We start from the raw sequence: 20,358 nt of genomic DNA on the forward strand, positions 1-20,358 counted from the left end.
GTGGTCATGTATGGATGTGAGAGTTGGACTGTGAAGAAGGCTGAGCGCCGAAGAATTGATGCTTTTGAACTGTGGTGTTGGAGAAGACTCTTGAGAGTCCCTTGGACTGCAAGGAGATCCAACCAGTCCATTCTAAAGGAGATCAGCCCTGGGATTTCTTTGGAAGGAATGATGCTAAAGCTGAAACTCCAGTACTTTGGCCACCTCATGCGAAGAGTTGACTCATTGGAAAAGACTCTGATGCTGGGAGGGATTGGGGGCAAGAGGAGAAGGGGATGACAGAGGATGAGATGGCTGGATGGCATCACTGACTCGATGGACATGAGTCTGAGTGAACTCTGGGAGATGGTGATGGACAGGGAGGCCTGGCGTGCTGCGATTCATGCGGTTGTATTGAGTCGGACACGACTGAGCGACTGATCTGATCTGATCTGATCTGCACTTTCTAGTTCTTGTTTGCGGTTCTCTGACTCCGCTGGGATTTGCTGACGGTGCGAGGAGCATGAACTCAGGAGAAAGGATCGAGCTGGTGGGCAAATGGGAAGAAATGTAACCTGTGCCCGCCAACGTGGTCCAAATGGAGCCCAAGGAAGCGGTTGTGTGTGTGTGTGTGTGTGTGTGTGTGTGTCCGTCTGTCTGTCTGCGGGTAAGCCCTCTGTGTGCTGTGAGTTTGGGATCTTTTTCCGTGGGGCGGGGTGGGGGGGGGTGCTGACCGTGTGCGCAACAGCATTAAAACTATGTCGGTCACGGCAGCTGGGAGGGAGAAAGAGGATCAGAAAGGAAAACAGACGCCGCCGGGGTCAGAAGAGGCGGGGAAGCGAAGGCCCCCGGGCGTGATCAAAGAGGCCGCGAGATTGCTAAAGCCCAGGCAGAAAGAACTGATGGAAAGCGCGGGGCCCGCGGCATCTCCGCCCGCCTCCCCGCCCCGGGCTTCCGGGCGCGCGCGGAGGGCTGGAGAGGGGCGGGGAGGGGCGGCGCGAATGCAAACCTGGAGGGCGCGCGGCGGCACGCCTGGGGACCTCGGCGAGCTGGCCGGTAGGGCGCGGGGCCGGGGGCCGGGGGCGCAGGGCTGGAGCCGGGGGCGCGGGGCCGGGCCGGGGGCGCGGGGCCGGTGGGGCGGCGCGCTCCGGGGCTGCGCAAACCACTGGGAACCCCTGTCCAGAGGGCGGCTGACCCTGTGCCGGGGGCCGGGGGCCGGGGGCCACGGGTCGCGGGCAGCGAGGTGGGGGCGGGGAGCGGGTCCCGGGTGCTTTTCCGGCGGATGGTGATGGGAAGAGGGGCGCAGGGGGGTGGGGTGGAGGTTTTGGGGGTCCCAGATTTGGATCGCGGGGGATCTTGAGCGGGGTAGGGGGCTTGGGGGGATGTTTTTTCCATTAGCCCTGCGGGCGGCGTGACTCATCAGCCCACGTGACCTAGGGAAGCTGACAAGATTCCCGGAGCTTCTGTCAGTGAACTGGGAAGACCCACTTAACCAAGTTATTGGCAGGCTCAGGGAGGACTCTTGTGGGGTCCCCCAGCCTCTGTGCCTGGCCCAGAACTGCTTCTTCCTTAGCGACCGCGGCTCTGAAACTGGGGCTCAGCTCCAGCTTCCCAGCTGTTGCCAGCTGTGGGATGAAGGTTTGTAACTGTGTCTAGCAGTTGGGCTCTGTCCCACAAAGAACCCCTGGTCTGCCCTATCTTGCCCACAGCACCCCGTGGACCGAGCAGCCTCCGCCTGACTTCACAGGATCCAGAGAAGCCCTGTGGATTACTGTCGAGGAAGCCTGAAACAGCCAGAAACCAGAGAGCCAACCAGACCCTAGGAATATCTCCAAGGGCTCGGACGCCAGGCCTGGGTAGCCCGGAGGCCAGCAGTGGGATCGCGGCATCGGCTCCCCTGGCGTCATGCAGGGCCGCAGCCTGCCCTTCCGAGTGGCCACGCTGGTGACAGGGCTCCTAGAGTGCCTCGGCTTTGCGGGTGTCCTCTTTGGCTGGACGTCTCTGGTGTTTGTCTTCAAAAAGCAGCATTACTTTGAGGAGCTGTGTGAACTGGATGCTGGGTCGCTGGGCAATGCCACCGGGCTGGATGGTAAGGGAGCAGGACCGTCTCTGAATCTGGTTCCCAGGTGGTGGGAAGAAGGGCTAGACAGGACTCCGGGCCCGCCCCCCCTCCCCCAGCCCCCCGCCCAAAGCCAGGCTTTCTATGGTGAGAAAAAGGGGGCATCAGCCTCCCCCACCCTCAACCTGGACCTAAGAGGTGCCTGGGGAGGGAGGTGCCCGCTCCCAAGGGCTGATTAGCGGCCATCACGGCTTAGCTGTGAAAGGGGTAACTTTCCCCTCGGCAGACTGTCCCAGATGGAGGAGGCTGCCCTGGACTGGGAACAGGCTGGGTGCCTGCCTGCCAGGAAGGCTGGGACGGGTGGGGGGTGGCCCGTCTGCCTGGACTCCTGAGACGGGCCCATCTCTCCTCCAGAGTGCAGGGCCCGCCAGGAAGGCTGGGACGGGTGGGGGGTGGCCCATCTGCCTGGACTCCTGAGACGGGCCCGTCTCTCCTCCAGAGTGCAGGGCCCGGGACGAGCGGTTCTCACTCATCTTCACCCTGGCCTCCTTCACGATCAACTTCATGACCTTCCCCACGGGCTACATCTTCGACCGTTTCAAGACCACCGTGGCCCGCCTCATCGCCATGTAGGTCCCAGGGGCACCGGGCCAGGGCTGGGCAAGGGGACTTTGGGCAGAGGCGTTGTTTGCAGGAAGCCGCAGGCCAGGCAGTTGGGCACCTTTGCTCCAGCAGTGCTGCTAGGAACACACCTGGGTGTTGACACCCTGTCTCGGCTTTCCCTGTTCCCTTAGCCCCTTCTTCCCTTTTTTCCCCCGCTTCTCTGTTGCATGTGACACTGGGCTGTTGGTCGTGCTGAACTGGGCAGAAGGCCAGGCCCGCTTCCTGTAGGGGGTGCTGGCCTGCGGCAGGGCTTGTGAAATCAGCAAAGCCTAGAGTTGCCACTGACACCCATGAGACTGGAGCTCCCACTGCAGGGGCGCAGGTTTGATCCCTTGGCGGGGAACCGAGATCCCGAGTGGCGTGGCCACAGAGAAAAACTGAACTGTCTCTGCCTTGGTGCAGGGGACCCCGTGTCTTCATCACACCCAAGTGGCTCCTCGCCACCCTCCTCCTGGCCTCCCCCCAACCCTGTCACTTCCCAGAAGTTAGGCAGGATGGTGCCCCGGGGTGTCTTTGGTGGTGGGGACTTGAAGTTCCCTCCCGTGGGGGTGCCCAGGCCAAGTAGTCGAGGAGAAGGAGGGCCACGCTGGCTCACAGGGGTGCCGCTGAGCTGGCCAGCTTCTGTGATAAGCGGCGGCCTGGTGGGCATGATTAGGACCCAGCGCGGTGTCTCCCTGGAGGTCCGGGGCGTTCAGCTGTTCGAGGGACTGGAGGGCGGCCGGGCCAGGCCATGGCGGGACGGTGCAGCAGGTCCTTGGCTCTCTGAGCCCTTGGGTGACCGTCACTGTCGTTCTTGGGCTCCAGTCTCCTGTCTCCTCCTCTTTCCTGTCCTGCCTTTGCCCTTTCCCTCTTCTCTGGCCTTGAGTATGTGAAGCAAAACCCAGTCTTCCCACCTGTGTTTGCTCCTCCACTTTTACACAGAACATGTCACTTCTGAGATACTTCTGGTCACCAGATGTGTCAGAAGTGAAGTGGCAAGCCATTCTCTGGCACCAGCTGGGTGTCTTAGGTGTGTGCCAAGTGCTCAGTTGTGTCCGACTCTCTGCGACCCCCGTGGACTGGAGCCCGCCAGGCTCCTCCGTCCATGGGATTTCCCAGACAAGGATACTGGAGCGGTTGCCATGCCTTCCTCCAGGGGATCTTCCCAAGCCAGGGATCGAACCCACGTCTCTTCTGTCTCCTGCATTGCACATGGATTCTTTATCCGCTGAGCAATCTGGGAAGCCCTTGGGGGTCTTATAATTTAATTCAATCCTGACACTCTCTCTGGAGGCCCTACAGCAGACCCCACAGGTTAAGGGCTCGGTCCCACCAGACCGCGCCTGCCCCCCTAAGATGCCAATTGCAATGGTAGGTCCCCAGGTTCCCCACGTCTGTCTCAGTCAGCTACAACTCTTGAGATGCCCCTGACCTCCTCCTTGGATTCAGTTCTTTGCGAAAGGGCTCGCTGAACGCAGGGAGATGCATTGACCAGTTTCTGAAACGGCATGATAAAGGATACAGATAAACAGCACTTGAAGAGACACAAGGCCAGGTGGGTGGTGGTTCCGAGCCCAAGAACTTTTGCGTCCCTGTGGGCTTGTGGTGCAGCAGCCTCCTGGTCCGTGGAGGTGTTTGCCAACCTGGGAGCTCTCCAAACTCCACACTTAGGGGATTTTATGGAGGCTTCCTCACATAGGCACAACCCATTATTGAGTCCACTTCCAGCCGTCTCCCCTCTCTGTAGAGAAGTGGACACAGGGGTGGAAATTCCAGGCGTCTCATTGTGGCTTTTCCACCCCTCCACAGTTATTTCATCAGAACAGTAGAACAAAAGACGCTCGTAGTGTCTTCTCTGCAGGAACTTATACAATTATTAGAACCCCTGTGTCAAGGCCTGGGGACAAGGACCAAATATGTAGTTCTTGTCATAAGTCAGAATATCACACTTAAGCCCTGTTTTTATTACCCCCTGCCTTACAAGATGCCCAGACTTCTAAGAGATCTCAGTAACCTTGGGATCTTGGTCGTGAAATCATAGCATCCTAGAACTTTAAGCCTGGGGTCTGGATCAGTCCAGTCATTTCCTTTACAGAAACAAGCTTCTAAGAGAGAGTAGTACCTTGCCCAAGGTCACACAGCAAGAGCCGTTTGAACTCAAGGTTTTGTAGACCAGGCCCAGATGTCTTTCTTTAAGGGCTTGGCCTCTTGGGACTTCTGGGTTGGAGGACCTGGCTCCACACACCCTTGCCCCGCCACGCTTCTCTCTTTTTAAAGAAACGTTTGTTTGGATGCCTTGGGCCTGAGTTGCGGTGCGTGGGGTCTCGTTCCCTGACCAGGAGTTGAACCTGGGCCCCTGCATTGGGAGCTCCGTGTCCTGGTCACCAGGTCGCAAGGGGAGTCCCGGGTTTCTCTCTTCGTGACGATGTTCTCCGTCTCCCCTTCTGTGTTCCAGATTTCTCTACACCAGCGCCACGCTCACCATAGCCTTCACCTCTGCAGGTGAGTGCTGTCAGGAGGGACGTGACCTCGGGCACCTGGTGCATGGGGCAGGGGCAGAAGGGTCATGGAGACACCGGCCCCACAGCTACTCAGATCCACAGACTCCGAGCTGGAAAGGGCCCTTGAGGGCTCTATTGCTGGTCTTTAAAAACAGCTTAGTGAGAAGTGTGAATAATAAGGACAGGGGAGAAATTGCTTCAGAGAGGAAGAACTGATTCAAAAGATTGCATCCTTTTGTTATGTCTTAAAATGTCCTCTCTTTTTAAAAAATGAAATAATAGGGAATTCCCTGGCAGTCCGGTGTGCACTTCTGCTTGTATTCGTGATCCTCGGTTAGAGGACTAAGATTTCACAAGCTGTGCAGCACGGCCAAAGAAAGAGGAAAGAAAAGAAACGATAATATAAATGGTAGTTGTTGAAAATATCCTGACTTAGCAGGGTGCAAACCGACAACTCTATGGTAGTCAAAAAATTTTCCTCTTCAAATTTTACTGGTCTGCGTGCTGTGATGTGCTTAGTCGCTCAGTTGTGTCCGAATCTCTGTGACCCCATGGACTGTAACCCACCAGGCTCCTCTCTCCGTGGGATTCTCAGGCAAGAACACTGGAGTGGGTAGCCTTTCCCTTCCTCCAGGGGATCTCCCCAACACAGGGATTGAAGCCAGGTCTTTCGCATTGCAGGCAGATTCTTTCCCATCTGAGCCACCATTCAATGCCCAATCTGGTTTATTCCCAGCTTTCTTCATGGGGAATAAAGTGGGGAATGTGTAGAGGAGAAAACTGAGGTCAGAAAGCCCCTTGCAAAGACTTAGAAAAGGCCCCAGAGCAAGTTAGTGGGGAGTGGGGCTGGGACCCTGGCTGTGCTCTTTGCTAGCAGCTTCTCATTATAGAGGCCAGCAGATGCCTTTCGGTCTTCTCCCCGGAGTCAGGTCTTGGGGCTCAGTTTTGGGGCTTAGGAGGCAAGAGCACCTTGCTCTGCTGTGAGTGGCGGCCGCCCGACGCTGGTGGTCTGCATCGGTGTTCAGTGAACACAGGCCAACTGAGGTTTCTGTCTGAACAGACCTCAGGAGGTAGCCTGGCACCTCAGCCAGTTATTTAAAACCCACTCTGCTCATCAGCACGGCTTTGTCCCTAAAAGTCTGAACGTGACTTTCAAGTGGCTGAGTGTGGAGGTAATGGCTGGCTACGTTTTGACTCCCATCTGTGAATCACTGGAGCCACAATTTGCCCTTCCCCCAGAAAATGGGGCTTTTTGATTTTGGAAAAAGTGTTGAGACCACAGTAATGCTGTTTTTGAAAGGAACCTCAGCCAACCTTCAGGGTGTTTGGGGAGGCACCTTTTCCAGAGACAGAAATTGAATGGTAAGGAGTGTGAATGCTCTAAAATGAGCAAGTTCACCGTGTGTCTCCAGGTAGGGAACAGTAGTTACTAGAATAATAGTTACTTTGGAGAATATTATTGGGAAGCACACGTATGCTATGTTAAGGTTGAATCACTTGGTGGAAATGTTACGCTGTTTTTATTTCTCATTCAGGCCTCTGATTTCACTCAGGAAATCACATAGGGCTGGGGTAATTTTAACACTGGCAAGAGCAGAAATCAGGCCTTGAACATTCTAAGTGCAACTGCATTCAGTTACAATTTATTAACACTGCTTTCATTGTACTTATTTTTATAGTTAGGGCTTCCCTAGTAGCTCAGACTGTAAAGCATATGCCAGTAATGCAGGAGACCTGGGTTCGATCCCTGGGTTGGGAAGATCCCCTGGAGAAGGAATGGCAACCCACTCCAGTACTCTAGCCTGGAGAATCCCATGGATAGAAGAGCCTGGCGGGCTACAGTCCATAGGGTCGCAAAGAGTTGGACACGACTGAGTGACCAACACACACGCATTCACAACAAGCAACGCCAGTTAGTTTTCATTGACACTCGTAATGTAAAGATTCCCTTTTTTTGGCCCCCTCGATATTTCACTGTGGGATCTCAGTCCCCCACCCAGGGATCGAACCCTGGCCATGGCAATGAAAGTTGGCATCCTAACCACAAGGCCACCAGGCAACTCCACGTATAAAGTTTCCTTCAAAAATAATAGATTCCTTTTGGATAGTGAGTCACATTAAAAAATTTTTTTTTTTAGCAAATAAGAGAGGCACGGCCTATGGCCCAGATCATGAAGGTGGACAGAAGGCAGTGACCTGAAACGGCACTGGCAGTGCAGGAGACATGGGTTCGATCCCTGAGTCAGGAAGATGCCCTGGAGGAGGAAGGGGCAGCCCGCTGCAGGGTGCTTGCCTGGGAAAGCCCGTGGGCAGAGGAGCCTGGCGGGGTGCAGTCTGTGGGGCTGCACAGCGTCGGACGCGACTGAGCGGCTGCACCAGCCCCAGCCTCTGGTGCTGTTCTTCCTCAGCCCTGCTCTTCTTGCCCAACAGCTGCCAGAGCCACTGGAGTGATTTTTTTTTTTGCATGTCAGTCTTCTCAAGGGCAAGAAATTCTTTTTATTCATCCTACATTTCTAACGCCAGGCAAACACCCACCACAGAAGAAGTGCTCGAAGTCTAATGAACAGAGGAAATGCAGTTTCCGGGCATTTTCTCTCTCAGATCCCACAGCGCCCTAGGAAGGCAGAAGAGCAGGGACTGTTCCCATCTATCAGATGAGATGACTGAGTCGCACTTCAGAGTCCAGCTCAGTGCACTGAGTTAGAGGCTGGGTGTGTGGGCTCAGTCCAGGCTCCTCTCCCCTGCAGTGTCAAGATGAAAAGGATTGTGCGCGATTTAGTGAAGGAAGTGGGCAGTGGGTCGAGTCCTGCCTCTCTCGGTAGACATTCAGCCTGCCGACGACCAAGGGTCATCTTTGACGGGGAGGAGGGTCCCTTTGCAGGAGCATGTGAGGGAGCCTTGACAGTCCCCTGAGACACTTGGAGGGTGCTGGAAGGGCTGCCCAGAATCGGGGCCCTGAGCGCAGGCTTGTGGGGAGCAGAGGGGAGCCCCAGAGTGCGGGGCTCCGTGTTTGGGTTGCTGGGTGGCATCACCCCGCCTCTGTCTCGGATGCTTGCAGACTCAGCTGTGCTGCTCTTCCTGGCCATGCCCATGCTCGCCGTGGGGGGCATCCAGTTCCTGATCACCAACCTGCAGGTGTGAGCCCGCCCTGGCCGAGGGCACCTGGCAGGACCTTGGGGTGGGCGGGGGAGGCGCAAGCCCTGCTGCTTTGGTGGCCTCTGATGGCGTGGGCCCCAGCCGGAGTGGCAGCTCCTGGGGTGGAGGGGGGTCTGTGTATGAGGGCCTGACGCTTGCTGGGTGCACGGGAAGTGTTTCATGGGCGAGTGAGTGACTCGGGCTGGTCCTGTGTTCTCCAGATCGGGAACCTGTTTGGCAAACACCGCTCGACCATCATCACCATGTACAACGGAGCATTTGACTCCTCCTCGGCAGTCTTTCTCATCATCAAGGTAGAGGGTGGCAATTGCCTGTGTCCCCTGCCGCTGGTTGGGCCTTGGGGTGGGCCCCAGACATCCATAATCAGCTTCTAGCGTAGAAGGCAAGAGCCTGGACCAAGACGTATTCTTAGAAGTAAGTTTCGCCCCGGATTCTTACCTGGACTTCTTGTACAATGCAGTTTATGACAAGATAAACCTTGGCACCTCCACCGTGTTTAAGTGTGAGTTCAGTAGCATTGAGTTCATTCATGCTGTTGTACGACCACCACCAGCACCCATCTCTGGGACGCTTCTCAACCCTGTGAAGCTCAAACTGTCCATCAAGCAATAACTCCCCACGCCCCATCCACCTCCCGCTGGACCCTGACCACCACTGTTATAATTTCTATTTCTGTGATTTTGGCTATTGCAGGTACCTCTGAAGTAGAATCACATCCTACTTTTTTTCTTTCTGTGACTGTATTATTTCATGTAGCATCATGTCCTCAAAGTTCACAGTTTGTTTTAGCAGGTGTCAGAGTTCCCTTCCTGTTAAGATTGACGCCTGTTCCGTCGCGCGTGCCACAGTTGTTAAATGTTCATCCATGAAGGGACGTTTGTTTGCGCCCACCTTTCGGATGTCGTGAGTAATGCTGGTGTGAACGTGACTGTTACGCTGACCTTTCCCCTCTTGTTTCTGCAGCTCCTTTATGAACAGGGCGTCACCATCAAGGCCTCCTTCCTCTTCATCTCTGTCTGCAGTGCCTGGCATGTCGGGCGCACTCTCCTCCTGATGCCCCGGGGGCACATCCCCTACCCGCTGCCCGCCAACTACCGCTACGGGTAAGGACTGTGAGCTGGGGACGGTGTGGCCAGAGTCCCTCCTCTGACCTGGAGTGGGAAGAGGGTTTGGGACGGATGTGGTTACAGTAGGGCAGAGGAAACCTGTCTCTGGAGAGGAGGACTCGACCAAGGATGTATCAGTTAGCTACTGCTGCATAATGAACGATCCCAAAACTTAAGGGCTTAAAACCTTAGGCATTTATTATCTTCCTAAGTCTAGTGGTAGCTGGCTAGTTCTACTGATCAGGGGGTGCTACTTAGATGCTCTTGACAGACTTCTCATGCCTGCGATCGTCTGGAGGGCTAGCCGGGGGCCGGCTGGCCTAATGGCCTTACTCACAGGGGATTTGTCTGCTTGTCTGGGGTGGCGAGGATATCTGGGTCACGTGGCTTGCATTCTCCAGCAGGCTGGCTGGTGCTTCTTCACTTCTTGGTTTCAGGGTTCCAAGAGCATGCAGCAACACGCAAGTTTTCTTCAGGTTTAAGGCTGGATTGGCACACCACTTATTTATTTTTAATAAATTTATGTATTATTGTTTGTTTTTGGCCGTGCTGGGTCTTTGTTGCTGCATGGGCTCTTCTCTGGTCGTGGAGAGCGGGCTTCTCACTGCTGTGGCTTCTGTCGTTGCGGGGCACAAAGTCTCGGGCACACAGGCTTCAGAAACTGCCACCCGAGGGCTCAGAGCTGTGGCTCCCGGGCTCCATAGTCGTGGCACACGGGCTTAGTTGCTCCACGGCACATGGATCCTCCCGGATCAGGGGTTGAACCCGTGGCTCCTGCATCGTCAGGCGGATTCTCCACCGCTGAGCCCCCAGGGAGGCCCGGTGCGTCACTTTTGATGGGTCGTCCTGGTTGAAGCCGCTCACGAGGCCAGCCCAGATTTAGGGTTTGGGGAAACAGAGCTGCCAAATTCCTTTGCAAAGCATAGAGAAGAAAGCAGATGAAGAAACGGGACCATCTCTGCATCTGCTCAGTACGAGCAGTGGCGCCAGGGACATTTCCTGGCGGGTCGATTACTCTCTGGCAGCCTGGCATGTGCTCTGGTTTCATTTCATGGTAGTACTCGGCTGCGTATCTGTATCTCCATCTTCCAGATCAGAACAGTGAGGCTCGGAAGAGTTAGGTCTGAGCCACGTTGCCACAGCCAGGAAGAGGCAGGACTGGGATTGGAACCCACGTCTGTTCTACGCTTCCCATCCTTCGGTTGCTCCCGTATGTGGCTGCAGATTAGAATTGCTGGGATTAACTGGAGATGTTTCTAAAAAAGATAACGGGAGCCTGCCTTCCACGCCCAGACCTTCTGGCTCCGCTGGTCTGGGCCTGGACGCCAGTGCTGGGGCTGTGAAAAGGTGATCCCAGTGTGCAGTGCCAGGGGCCATTTCCTTTCCCTGCATCCCGCAGGCGTGTCAGGCTCAGCTCCCAGTCCTTGGCTTGGGCTGATAGAGCTTCTGTTTCTACAGTCTCTGCTCCAGGGACAGCCCCCCAGAGGAAGACAAGAAGGTAGCTGAGTCCGAAAAGCTGGAGCTGCAGTCAAAGGAGTTCCTTTCCCTGAAGAAAGGTGAAGCCTGCTGGTTAACCCATTTTCCCCCAAGAACCTGGCCTTCCCCTGCGGCCAGCGTGGTTCGTCACCTCCAGAGCTTTGCCAGGGACTCAGGGCCAGAGAAGGTCAGGTGGCGAAGAGACCTGTAGGATCTTTCCGACTCCCTCAGCCTACCGAGGGTCCAAGAGGGCAACCGGTTTCCTTTGATCTCTCCTTTCCGTCCCCAGCACGCCGTAGCCCTGCTCCCCAGAGCTCAGTCTCCACCCTTCGCCTTCCCTTGCCCGCCCGCTCCTAAGCGTGCCTTATCTGTCCAGTATCTGCAGGTCCCGTGGGTCAGCCCTCTCTCACTGCTCCGTCTCCATCTTGCCTCGCCTTTCTGTCTGTTTTGGGTCCTGGGTTACAAATGTCCCAGAGCTCTGTCGGCTGAGGTAGAAACAAGAATAAGACCCTGGGAAGTTCACCGAATGAAGGGAGGAGTGCGCTTGCCAGGCCGCATCCAGGAGGAGCCGAAGCAGGATACCCCTGGGGACCCCAGGGTCAAATCCTCACCACTCTGCCCCTCGAGAAGAACGGTCCCATTGGGCAGCCTGGGGTGAGGCGCAGAGCACTCAGTCCACGGGCTCACCCGGACCGTGAAGATCAGGGCGGGGAAGGTTTCCGTGGGAGACTTGGAGGCTGGTGCTGAAAGAGGAGTGGGGGGTGCGGAGCCGCTGAAATCCTCGCTGTCCCCGCCATCCCGCACATTGCCTCTGACTTGCTCCTCTCCTTGCCTGTCTTTTCCTCATCCTGCCTGAGAACGATCGGGAAGGTTGGTAGTGCGAGAAGCATCCCAGTGTGAAGGGTCAGATAGTGGACAGCAGAGCATGGGAGAGCTGTGCCCCCGCGGTGGTGGGGCTGGGATGTTGCGTGGAGGCGGGGGTGTTGCCCTCGGAGAGTCCAGGGGGGAAGAACGGGTGAGCTCAGAGCTCGGGCTCTCCCGGTAAGACCTGTGCACCCATTCCCCCCGCCCAATTCAATAGTAGCTCTTACCCGAATTTTCTTCCCCCTCATCAGAGACCCCGGGACAGCAGCAGGCACCCGGCTCCTTCTGGAGCCACACCTTCTCCCGGCGCTTTGCCTGGCACGTGGTGTGGCTGTCCGTGATACAGCTGTGGCACTACCTCTTCATCGGCACCCTCAACTCCCTGCTCAACAACTTGGCCAGCAGGGACAGTGCACTAGGTAGGTGGGGGGCTGGGAGGCAGCCCCTCTGTGCATCGCCTCTGGGGACTTGGCACCTCACGTGGTGGGGCGCTGAGCTCAGCAGGGCTCTGTGCTCCGAGGGAGGTCTGAGCCCAGGGTGTGGGCTGGAGGGTCAGGCCGGGCAGGGGCGGGTGGGTGGCCTCCTCTGGAAGGCAGTCCTAAAGAGCTCTTGCCGTCCACCCCTCTCTGCCCTCTGCAGTCAGCACCTACACAAACGCCTTTGCCGTGACTCAGTTCTTCGGAGTGCTGTGTGCGCCCTGGAACGGCCTGCTCATGGACCGGCTCAAACACAAGTACCAGGAGGAAGCGAAAAGGACAGGTGAGCCCTGCGCTCCAGAGGGTCAGGGAGCCAGCGTGCGGGAGGCTTTTGTTTACATCCACGCCCATCGTCTTTTTCTTAAATCCTTTTCTACTTGCATCTGTTCACTCATCCTTCCATGACTCATTCACCCATCCATCATTCATCTATACATCATCCATCATCTGTCCTTTTATCCACCCATCACCCGTCCATCCATCACCCATCCATCCATCACTCATTCACCCATCCATCATTCATCTATACATCATCCATCATCTGTCCTTTTATCCATCCATCACCCATTCATCCATCACTCATTCATCCATCCATCATTCTCCCATCATCCATCATCTCTCCTTTTATCCACTTATCACTCATTAGTCCATCACTCATGCATCCTTTACTCATCCATCCATCACCCATCCATCCTTCCATCATCTATCCATCCAAACATCATCTGTCCTTTTATCCACTTATCACCCATCCATCCATCACCCATCCATCCATCACTCATCCATGCATCACTCATCCATCCTTCCATCATTCACCCATCATCCATCATCTGTCCTTTTATCCATCCATCACCCATTCATCCATCACTCATTCATCCATCCATCATTCTCCCATCATCCATCATCTCTCCTTTTATCCACTTATCACTCATTAGTCCATCACTCATGCATCTTTTACTCATCCATCCATCACCCATCCATCCTTCCATCATTCACCCATCATCCATCATCTGTCCTTTTATCCATCCATCACCCATCCATCCATCACTCATCCATACATCCATACATCATCTGTCCTTTTATCCACTCATCACTCATTCACCCATCATTCATCCATCCTTCACTCATTCATCCTTCCATCATCCATCCTTCCATGCATCATCTGTCCTTTTGTCCATTCATCATGCATCCATCCATCCATCCACCATCCATCCATCATCCGTCTCTCCATACACCCACTAGTCACTGAGTGCCAGTTACGTGCCAACCATAGTTCCAGATTTCGATAACAGACCTGACAGTTACGTCCTTGTTCTCACGCTGTTCTAGTCTAGAGAGTAGAGAAATGCAAGTAGTCAAGCTTTGTGGCCCCTGAAATAAACCTGCAGGGAGCTGTGGCCACACAAAGCAGGGCACCTACGCTGTGTCTTCCTGGAGGAAGCGGCCTCTGAGCTCCTAAAGGGAGAGTAAGAAGTGGCAAGATGAAGGCGAGGGCCTGGGATGTGGCCCAGGGGTGCAGCGGGGTCATTGTTCATGGTGGTGAAAGAATGAAACCTTGAGGAAGCTGAGGAGCCCCAGCAGGTGGTTCAGGCACAGGGCGTGTTGGGGCGGGGGCTGGGGAGAGGAGAGAAAGGGCAGGCGGCGTCCCGCCAGGGAGCTGGGGCCTGATCCTGGGACGAGAACAGATGGACAGGGCAGCCTGCTCGTTTTGTTGTTTCAGCCTCAAGCCGCACGGCCTGTGGGATCTAGGTTCCCCAACCAGGGGGTTGGACCCTGGCCACGGCAGTGAGCGCACTGAGTCCTAACCGCTGGACCCCAGGGACTGCCGGTACCCCTGGAGTTTCATCTCCCCCGCCCCGCTTCTCTGAGCCACTTCTAAAGCAAACCTCAGACGTCAGATCATTTTATTTGTAAACACTTCAGTATGTAGTGCCAACAAGTAAGGCCTCTTCTGTTTAAGTGAAGCATCACCGGGAGGAATATCGTTATGACGCCTGAGACAGCCTCCGATGATTTCTCAGTGTCATCTGTTCATTCATGTGGTCCAGTTCGGATTTCGCGAACGGTGTCATCTGAGTCTTTCTGTCAGCGGTTTGTTTGTTCACATTCGGATCCATACAGGGCCACAGTGTAGTAAGTCTCTATCCCCCGCCCCCTTTTTCCGCTTCGTTCACTTACTGACGGGACTGGGTTACTTGTCCGGTCAGGTTTCCCACATTTTGCATTTGGCATCCTTTTCGTGTCATTTTTAAACGTTCTTTTGACTGGGCTCTGTCTGTAAACAGGCAGATCGGAGACTCAGTTTAGTATCTTTTGGCAAGAATAACTTGAGAGGTGTAGCCGTGGGCTTCCTCCGAGGTCTCATCTGCAGACCCTGGGTACCCGTTGCCTTGTTCTTATGATGTTAGGATTGATCCGTGCACTCAGACATTGTCAGTCTGATCCACCCGTTGTGAAAGGTTCTCATCAGCTGCAGGCCTTGCCGCTACTGATGCTTGATGCCTAGACCCGTTATTTTATTAGGGTTGCAAAACAGAGAATTTCTATGACTATCTTTTCCTTCTGCTTTTCATAGCTAAAACTTTCCCTAGAACGACAAACTTTATTAACTGTTTTGTTTACCCGGAAATAAATGCGTATTTTTTCCTCTGTTTGAGCCTGTCTGGTGGCTCACATGGTGAAGAATCTGCCTGCGGTGTTGGAGACCCAGATTCGATCCCTGGGTTGGGAAGATCCCCTGGAGAAAGGGCATGGCAGCCCACTCCAGCAGTCTTGCCTGGAGAGTCTCATGGACGGAGGAGCCTGGCGGGCTAGTCCACCGGGTCGCAAAAGAGTCAGACATGAATGTGCAGTGGACACTTTTTCCTCCTCTTTACTAGTTTCAGAAAAGTGAGTTGGTATCCAAGCAACTTCCAGGGGTAACCACTCACAGTTTCTCTTTTGAAATCTTATTTTCAGTATATCTGACGTGTTTCAGTCCGTCTCTGTGACGATCCTTCTTGAGGTTCAGACTCCCTCACCCTTGACCCCTGGGAGCGTGACCAGTCAAGCATCTGTGTCCTTTACAGAAAGTTACTTTTGGAGAGTGCTCGGGTCCCTTTCACTGGGTATGTTTCCTGGCCCAGACCCGAAACCACCCATGCCTTCAAATAGTCCTGGGTCCCTTTGAATGAGAAGTGGTGTTTAACGATGGCAGTCTGGATGCTGGGGTTTCTAATTCTCCTGGGCTCTCATGGCTTTTAGTCCTCAGAGGTAAAATATAGATAATTTTTTGGATGAAAAGAAAATAAATCATGAATATCTAATACTGATGTTTTAGTTCAAATTTTACTTGATTTTTGCATTTGTGTCTCTTTTCTTCTGAAAATCATGGTTCCTAAAATACTATACATTATACTAAATATACATACTGTGTACTGTATATACACACACACATATATATATTCTATACATAGTTTTTTAAAAATATATTTTACGCATGACTGCTGGTTTAGCAAGGTCAGTACTGTTACTGATAACAGTGCCGGTGCCGACTGTTGGTGCGCCTTCCTTTCCCTCATTCTCATTCTGAAGGTACGTCCCCTAGGATCTGTCCGTCAAAATTATGGTATTTTAAGAGTCAGCAACTGGATACAAAAAGTTGCATTCGTTGGTTTCATCTCGTTGGATTTCTTTTTTTTTCTTTTTGGGGGGGAATGGCCTTGCTTGTTTTCTTCCTATTACTCTGATTTAATTTTTAAGGACATTTTTGTATCAAACGTTGACATTATTCCGAAGCCACAACTGGGAAACAGGAACCAGCCCACCGCATTTGTTTCCTCCTCGGTCCCCTGGCCTCCCTTCCTGCCCTTGTTTGGTAATTGCTTTTTTTTCCCCCTTAAAGACAGACTCGTTTGCATAAACAGCTTCCCTTTCTTAGGTAAAAGGTGGCAGCCTGCAGGCTTCTGCCCGCAGCCTGCTTTGTGTGGCTCGGTCCTGGGACCGCCCCTCGGCAGGACTCCATCCTTCCGTGACTGTTGTTGTTTAGTCGCTCAGTCGTGTCCGGTTCTTTGTGACCCCGTGGACTGCAGCCCGCCAGGCTCTGTCCATGGGGTTTCCCAGGCAAGAGCACTAGAGTGTGTTGCCATTTCCTTCTCCAGGGGATCTTCCCGACCCAGGAATCGAACCTGCGTCTCTTGCGTTGGCAGGCAGCTTCTTTCCCCCTGAGCCCCCAGGAAGCCCTCTGCCTTTGTCTGCTGCCTCGTTCTGTTACCGTCTGCCACAGTCACTCGCCTCCTGCTGCCGGTTTGGACACCTCCGGTCTTTTGCTGGAACCCGTGGTCCTGCCCCGGAGTATCTGGCTGTAGGCTGTGATCATCTATGAGTGGCTGACGCTGGCCTGTGATTAAGATGAGTCGCTGGAGATGGAGGCATGGGTACATGTTTGAATGGTGTTTTGGTTCAGTTTAGTTCAGTCGCTCAGTCGTGTCCAACTCTTTGTGACCCCATGAATCGCAGCACGCCAGGCCTCCCTGTCCATCACCAACTCCCGGAGTCTACCCAAATTCATGTCCACTGAGTCACTGATGCCATCCAACCATCTCATCCTCTGTCGTCCCCTTCTCCTGCCTTCAATCTTCCCCAGCATCAGGGTCTTTTCCAGTGAGTCAGTTCTTCTCATCAGGTGGCCAAAGTATTGGAGTTCCAGCTTCAGCATCAGTCCTTCCAATGAATAGTCAGGACTGATTTCCTTTAGGATGGACTGGTTGGATCTCTTTGCAGTTTAAGGGACTCTCAAGAGTCTTCTCCAAATGTTTAGGAAGTGAGTTATCCGCGTGTACTGATGAACTGGAGATGGGGTGTATGGAGAGAAGGGGTCAGCGTGGCCCCCCGCCCCCTGGGCGTCCCGTCAGCCTCCTGTCTCCCTTTCGGTACAGGGGCCGTGGCCAAGGCCGCTGCCCTGCGCTCGGTGGTGCCTTCGCTGACCCTGACGTCCCTGCTGAGCCTGGGCTTTGCCGTCTGCGCCTCCATACCGGTGCTGCCCCTGCAATACGCCACCTTCATCCTGCAAGTGGTCAGCCGCTCCTTCCTGTACGGGTGCAACGCGGCCTTCCTCACGCTCGCGTACGTGGGCTTGATGTGCGCTCCCTGATGGGGGATTCCCCGGGACTGAGTGGGGTGTGCTGGGGGCGGAGAAGTCCGGGGAGGAGACCCAGGTGCCGGGGGAGGCGCCCTGGAGGCTGTGGGAGGGGCAGGGCCTTCACATCCGTGTGCTGGGAGCGGAGAAGTCCGGGGAGGAGACCCAGGTGCCGGGGGAGGCGCCCTGGAGGCTGTGGGAGGGGCAGGGCCTTCACATCCATGTGCTGGGAGCGGAGAAGTCCGGGGAGGAGACCCAGATGCCGGGGGAGGCGCCCTGGAGGCTGTGGGAGGGGCAGAGCCTTCACACCCACGAACGCCCTCCATGTCTGCTCCCCGCTGCCTCTGTGATCTGCCTGGCGAGCTCCTGTTCGCCCTCCCACGCCCACTTCTGCTGTAGCCCTCCCAAGGAAGAGCAGAAAGAAAGCCTTTTCCTTCCTTGTGGCACTCTGCTTCTTTCTTCTTTTTTTTGGGTGAGGGGGATATTTTCTTGGCCCTGCCGCACTGCTTGTGAGATCTTAGTTCCCTGACCAGGGATCGAACCCACACCCCTTCCCTGGGAAGTGCAGCGTCTTAACCCAGTAGACCAGCAGGGAAGTCATTATTCTCGCTGCTTCTGCTGGGGCATGCATCATTTGGTATATGGTGGATGTATCTGTGTCTTTTTCCTGAGACCTCCTGGGGCCCAGCCTGCGTCTGGGGCCCTGCTGTTTTCCCCGGGTCGAGCGCGGGGCCATCTCTGTGCCCCAGCAGAGGTGAAGGGGGGGCCCTGTGGGTGTGAGTAAGTGCTGGCTGGCTGAGACTAGGGGAATGGGAGCAGGGGGCTGACCAAGACCCACCAGAGCCAGGCCCTTCCATGGAGCGAGGGTCCCCAGAGCCGCTGGAACCTCCTTTGCCCGCCCCCGTGCAGGTTCCCCTCGGAGCACTTCGGGAAGCTGTTTGGACTCGTGATGGCCCTGTCGGCCGTCGTGTCTTTGCTGCAGTTTCCCCTCTTCACCCTCATCAAAGGCACCCTCCAGAATGACCCGTTATACGTGAGTACTGGGGGCGGGGACCCTGGCCTTAGATCGGGGCGACTTTGTCAGTCTCCAAGCCTGGCCGGGGTGGCCTGGGTGTGGTTCTCGCGGCAACGTTTCTGCACATGGCTACGTCCTGGGTCTTGCTTTTCCAACGGGAGTCCGTGGGAGAACCTATCGTGTGCCGGGGATCCCCGAAGCCAAAGGGTTAACGTGGATGGCCTCCCAGGTCATCGGGGACTCTGCAGACCTCAGTTTCTCCACCTGTGGAATGGGCACAGCTTTCCTCCTTGCCCTGCCCTTAGGCGGGTGGAACGAAAAGTCACCCGGAATCCATCCCATAGGGCACTGTCAGGTCTGAGTGGGATGCAGAGGAGAAACCCGGCGGGATTCTGGTCCCTGCATGATGGTGGACTTGGCCTCACTGCCCCCTCACCCTGCAGGCGGGATTCTGGTCCCTGCATGGTGGTGGACTTGGCCTCACTGCCCCTCACCCTCCAGGTGAACTTAATGCTGGTGCTACTGACTCTCCTGACATTCATCCACCCCTTCCTGGTGAACCGGGAGTGCCAGCGGAAGGAAAGCCCCCGTGAGGTCGCCTAGATCAGAAGCCCCCTCTTTGCTGCCCCGAGGATGTGTCATCTTCCTCCCCCTCGGAGAACCCCACATCCAGGAAGACTTGGCCACCCAGGCTGCTTATATTAAGTAACCATTTTTCTTTCCGTAAGACAAAAAGCCGTTTTCACCTGCCTGCCAAGACTGCTTATCCGCAAAATGGGAGCAAAGGCACAGAAAGGCTTTCCGTGTCAGAGGCAGGAACAGCTGGCCCTGGCGAATGCTTGGCCCGAGGCGGGTGATGGGATGGTGAACTGTGTCTCCTGCTCCTCCGGGTCTCTGTCCCTGAAGCCTGAGCCCGCCTGGACGCTGTGCACCGTATACACTTCCCGGTGAAGGCTGAGGCTGTCCCGCTACTCAGCGTTCAGCAGTGGCACCCAGCTTGCCCCCAGCGGCCCAGAGGATGAGCCCGGGGGGAAAGAGAGGCAGGTGGGTTGGGGTGGGGGTCTCAGGTCTGCTGTTGATGCCGAGTGGCCTTGAGCAGACCCTTCTCCCCTCGGAGCGCCGGTTTCCCATTTGTGAAAGGAGAGGGGGTTTGGAGTCGGCCTTCCCTCCAGCATTCATGTTCCACTGGATTGGCCCAAAAGTTCATTTGAGTTTTTCGTAAGATGTTATGGGGGGCGGGAGGAGGGGGCAGAGATAACCCGAACAAAGTTTTGGGCCAGTAGAAGTTTTTCAGAACAGTGTCAGCCTGCCCACCCTCAGAGCCGTGAGAACCACCTGGCTTGCTGGACCCAGAGGTCTCTGATGAAGCCTTTCAGGGAGGTTTTCTTCAAGAAGGGAGATGATTGGTTTTTATAACATTGAGTTATGTCCTAAATCATTTCATTAGAAGAAATAAAGCTTTTCTGTCTAAGACAACTGCTGCTCCCAGGCTTTGGGGCAGTGGTGGTGTGTGTGCATGCCTGTGTGTTCCAGCCCAGGCCTGGCCTGGGGGCGTGGACGTGGGCGGTGTGGAGGTGGCTGGCCGCAGCCCCAGGCATGGCAGCTGGACCCAGGGTGGGGCAGGAGCCTCAGACTGGGGTCCAGCCACCTGGTCCCAAGGCCTGGGCTGGGGGGCCCCCAGGAATGCCCTGCCTCGCCCGCTCTTGCTGTCCACCCTGCCCCCACCCTGCTGTAACATGCGCCTGCCCCCACCCCCCAGCTGGACTCAGAAGGTCTGACCCTTGCAGCAGCTGGGCAGGCCCCTGAGGTCCTTAACTGCTGGCTGCGGTGAGTCCTTTCCACCCCGGAGGCGCCTGCGAGAACTGAAGGTGGTCTCCACTGTCTGGTGTGTGCTGGGCACCCTGGAGCATTCGTTGGTGAGGGGCGGGCTGGGCGAGATGGGAGAAAGTCTGCAACAGGCCGGGGTTTGAC

General features: G+C 55.4%; 1 protein-coding gene across 2 annotated transcripts; it reads left to right on the plus strand.

Annotated features, from left to right (window-relative positions):
* The first annotated feature begins 384 nt into the window (after positions 1-384).
* On the plus strand, positions 385-19,858 carry SLC43A3 (solute carrier family 43 member 3). Of its 2 annotated transcripts, none has more exons than XM_070383319.1 (13): positions 385-529; positions 1,689-2,068; positions 2,538-2,667; positions 5,136-5,182; positions 8,240-8,316; positions 8,538-8,630; positions 9,301-9,440; positions 10,902-10,999; positions 12,035-12,202; positions 12,423-12,542; positions 17,173-17,359; positions 18,282-18,405; positions 18,889-19,858. In XM_070383319.1, exons 2-13 carry the CDS (start codon positions 1,885-1,887, stop codon positions 18,988-18,990), a joined length of 1,470 nt encoding a protein of 489 aa, XP_070239420.1. In that variant the 5' UTR covers positions 385-529; positions 1,689-1,884; the 3' UTR covers positions 18,991-19,858. The 2 variants fall into 2 exon arrangements, with proteins under 2 accessions (XP_070239420.1, XP_070239419.1); XM_070383318.1 differs by lacking the exon at positions 385-529 and adding an exon at positions 889-1,035.
* The last annotated feature ends 500 nt before the right edge of the window (positions 19,859-20,358 follow it).

This window comes from Bos mutus, chromosome 15 (assembly GCF_027580195.1).
Source record: "Bos mutus isolate GX-2022 chromosome 15, NWIPB_WYAK_1.1, whole genome shotgun sequence".
In the NCBI taxonomy this organism is placed as follows: domain Eukaryota; kingdom Metazoa; phylum Chordata; class Mammalia; order Artiodactyla; family Bovidae; genus Bos; species Bos mutus.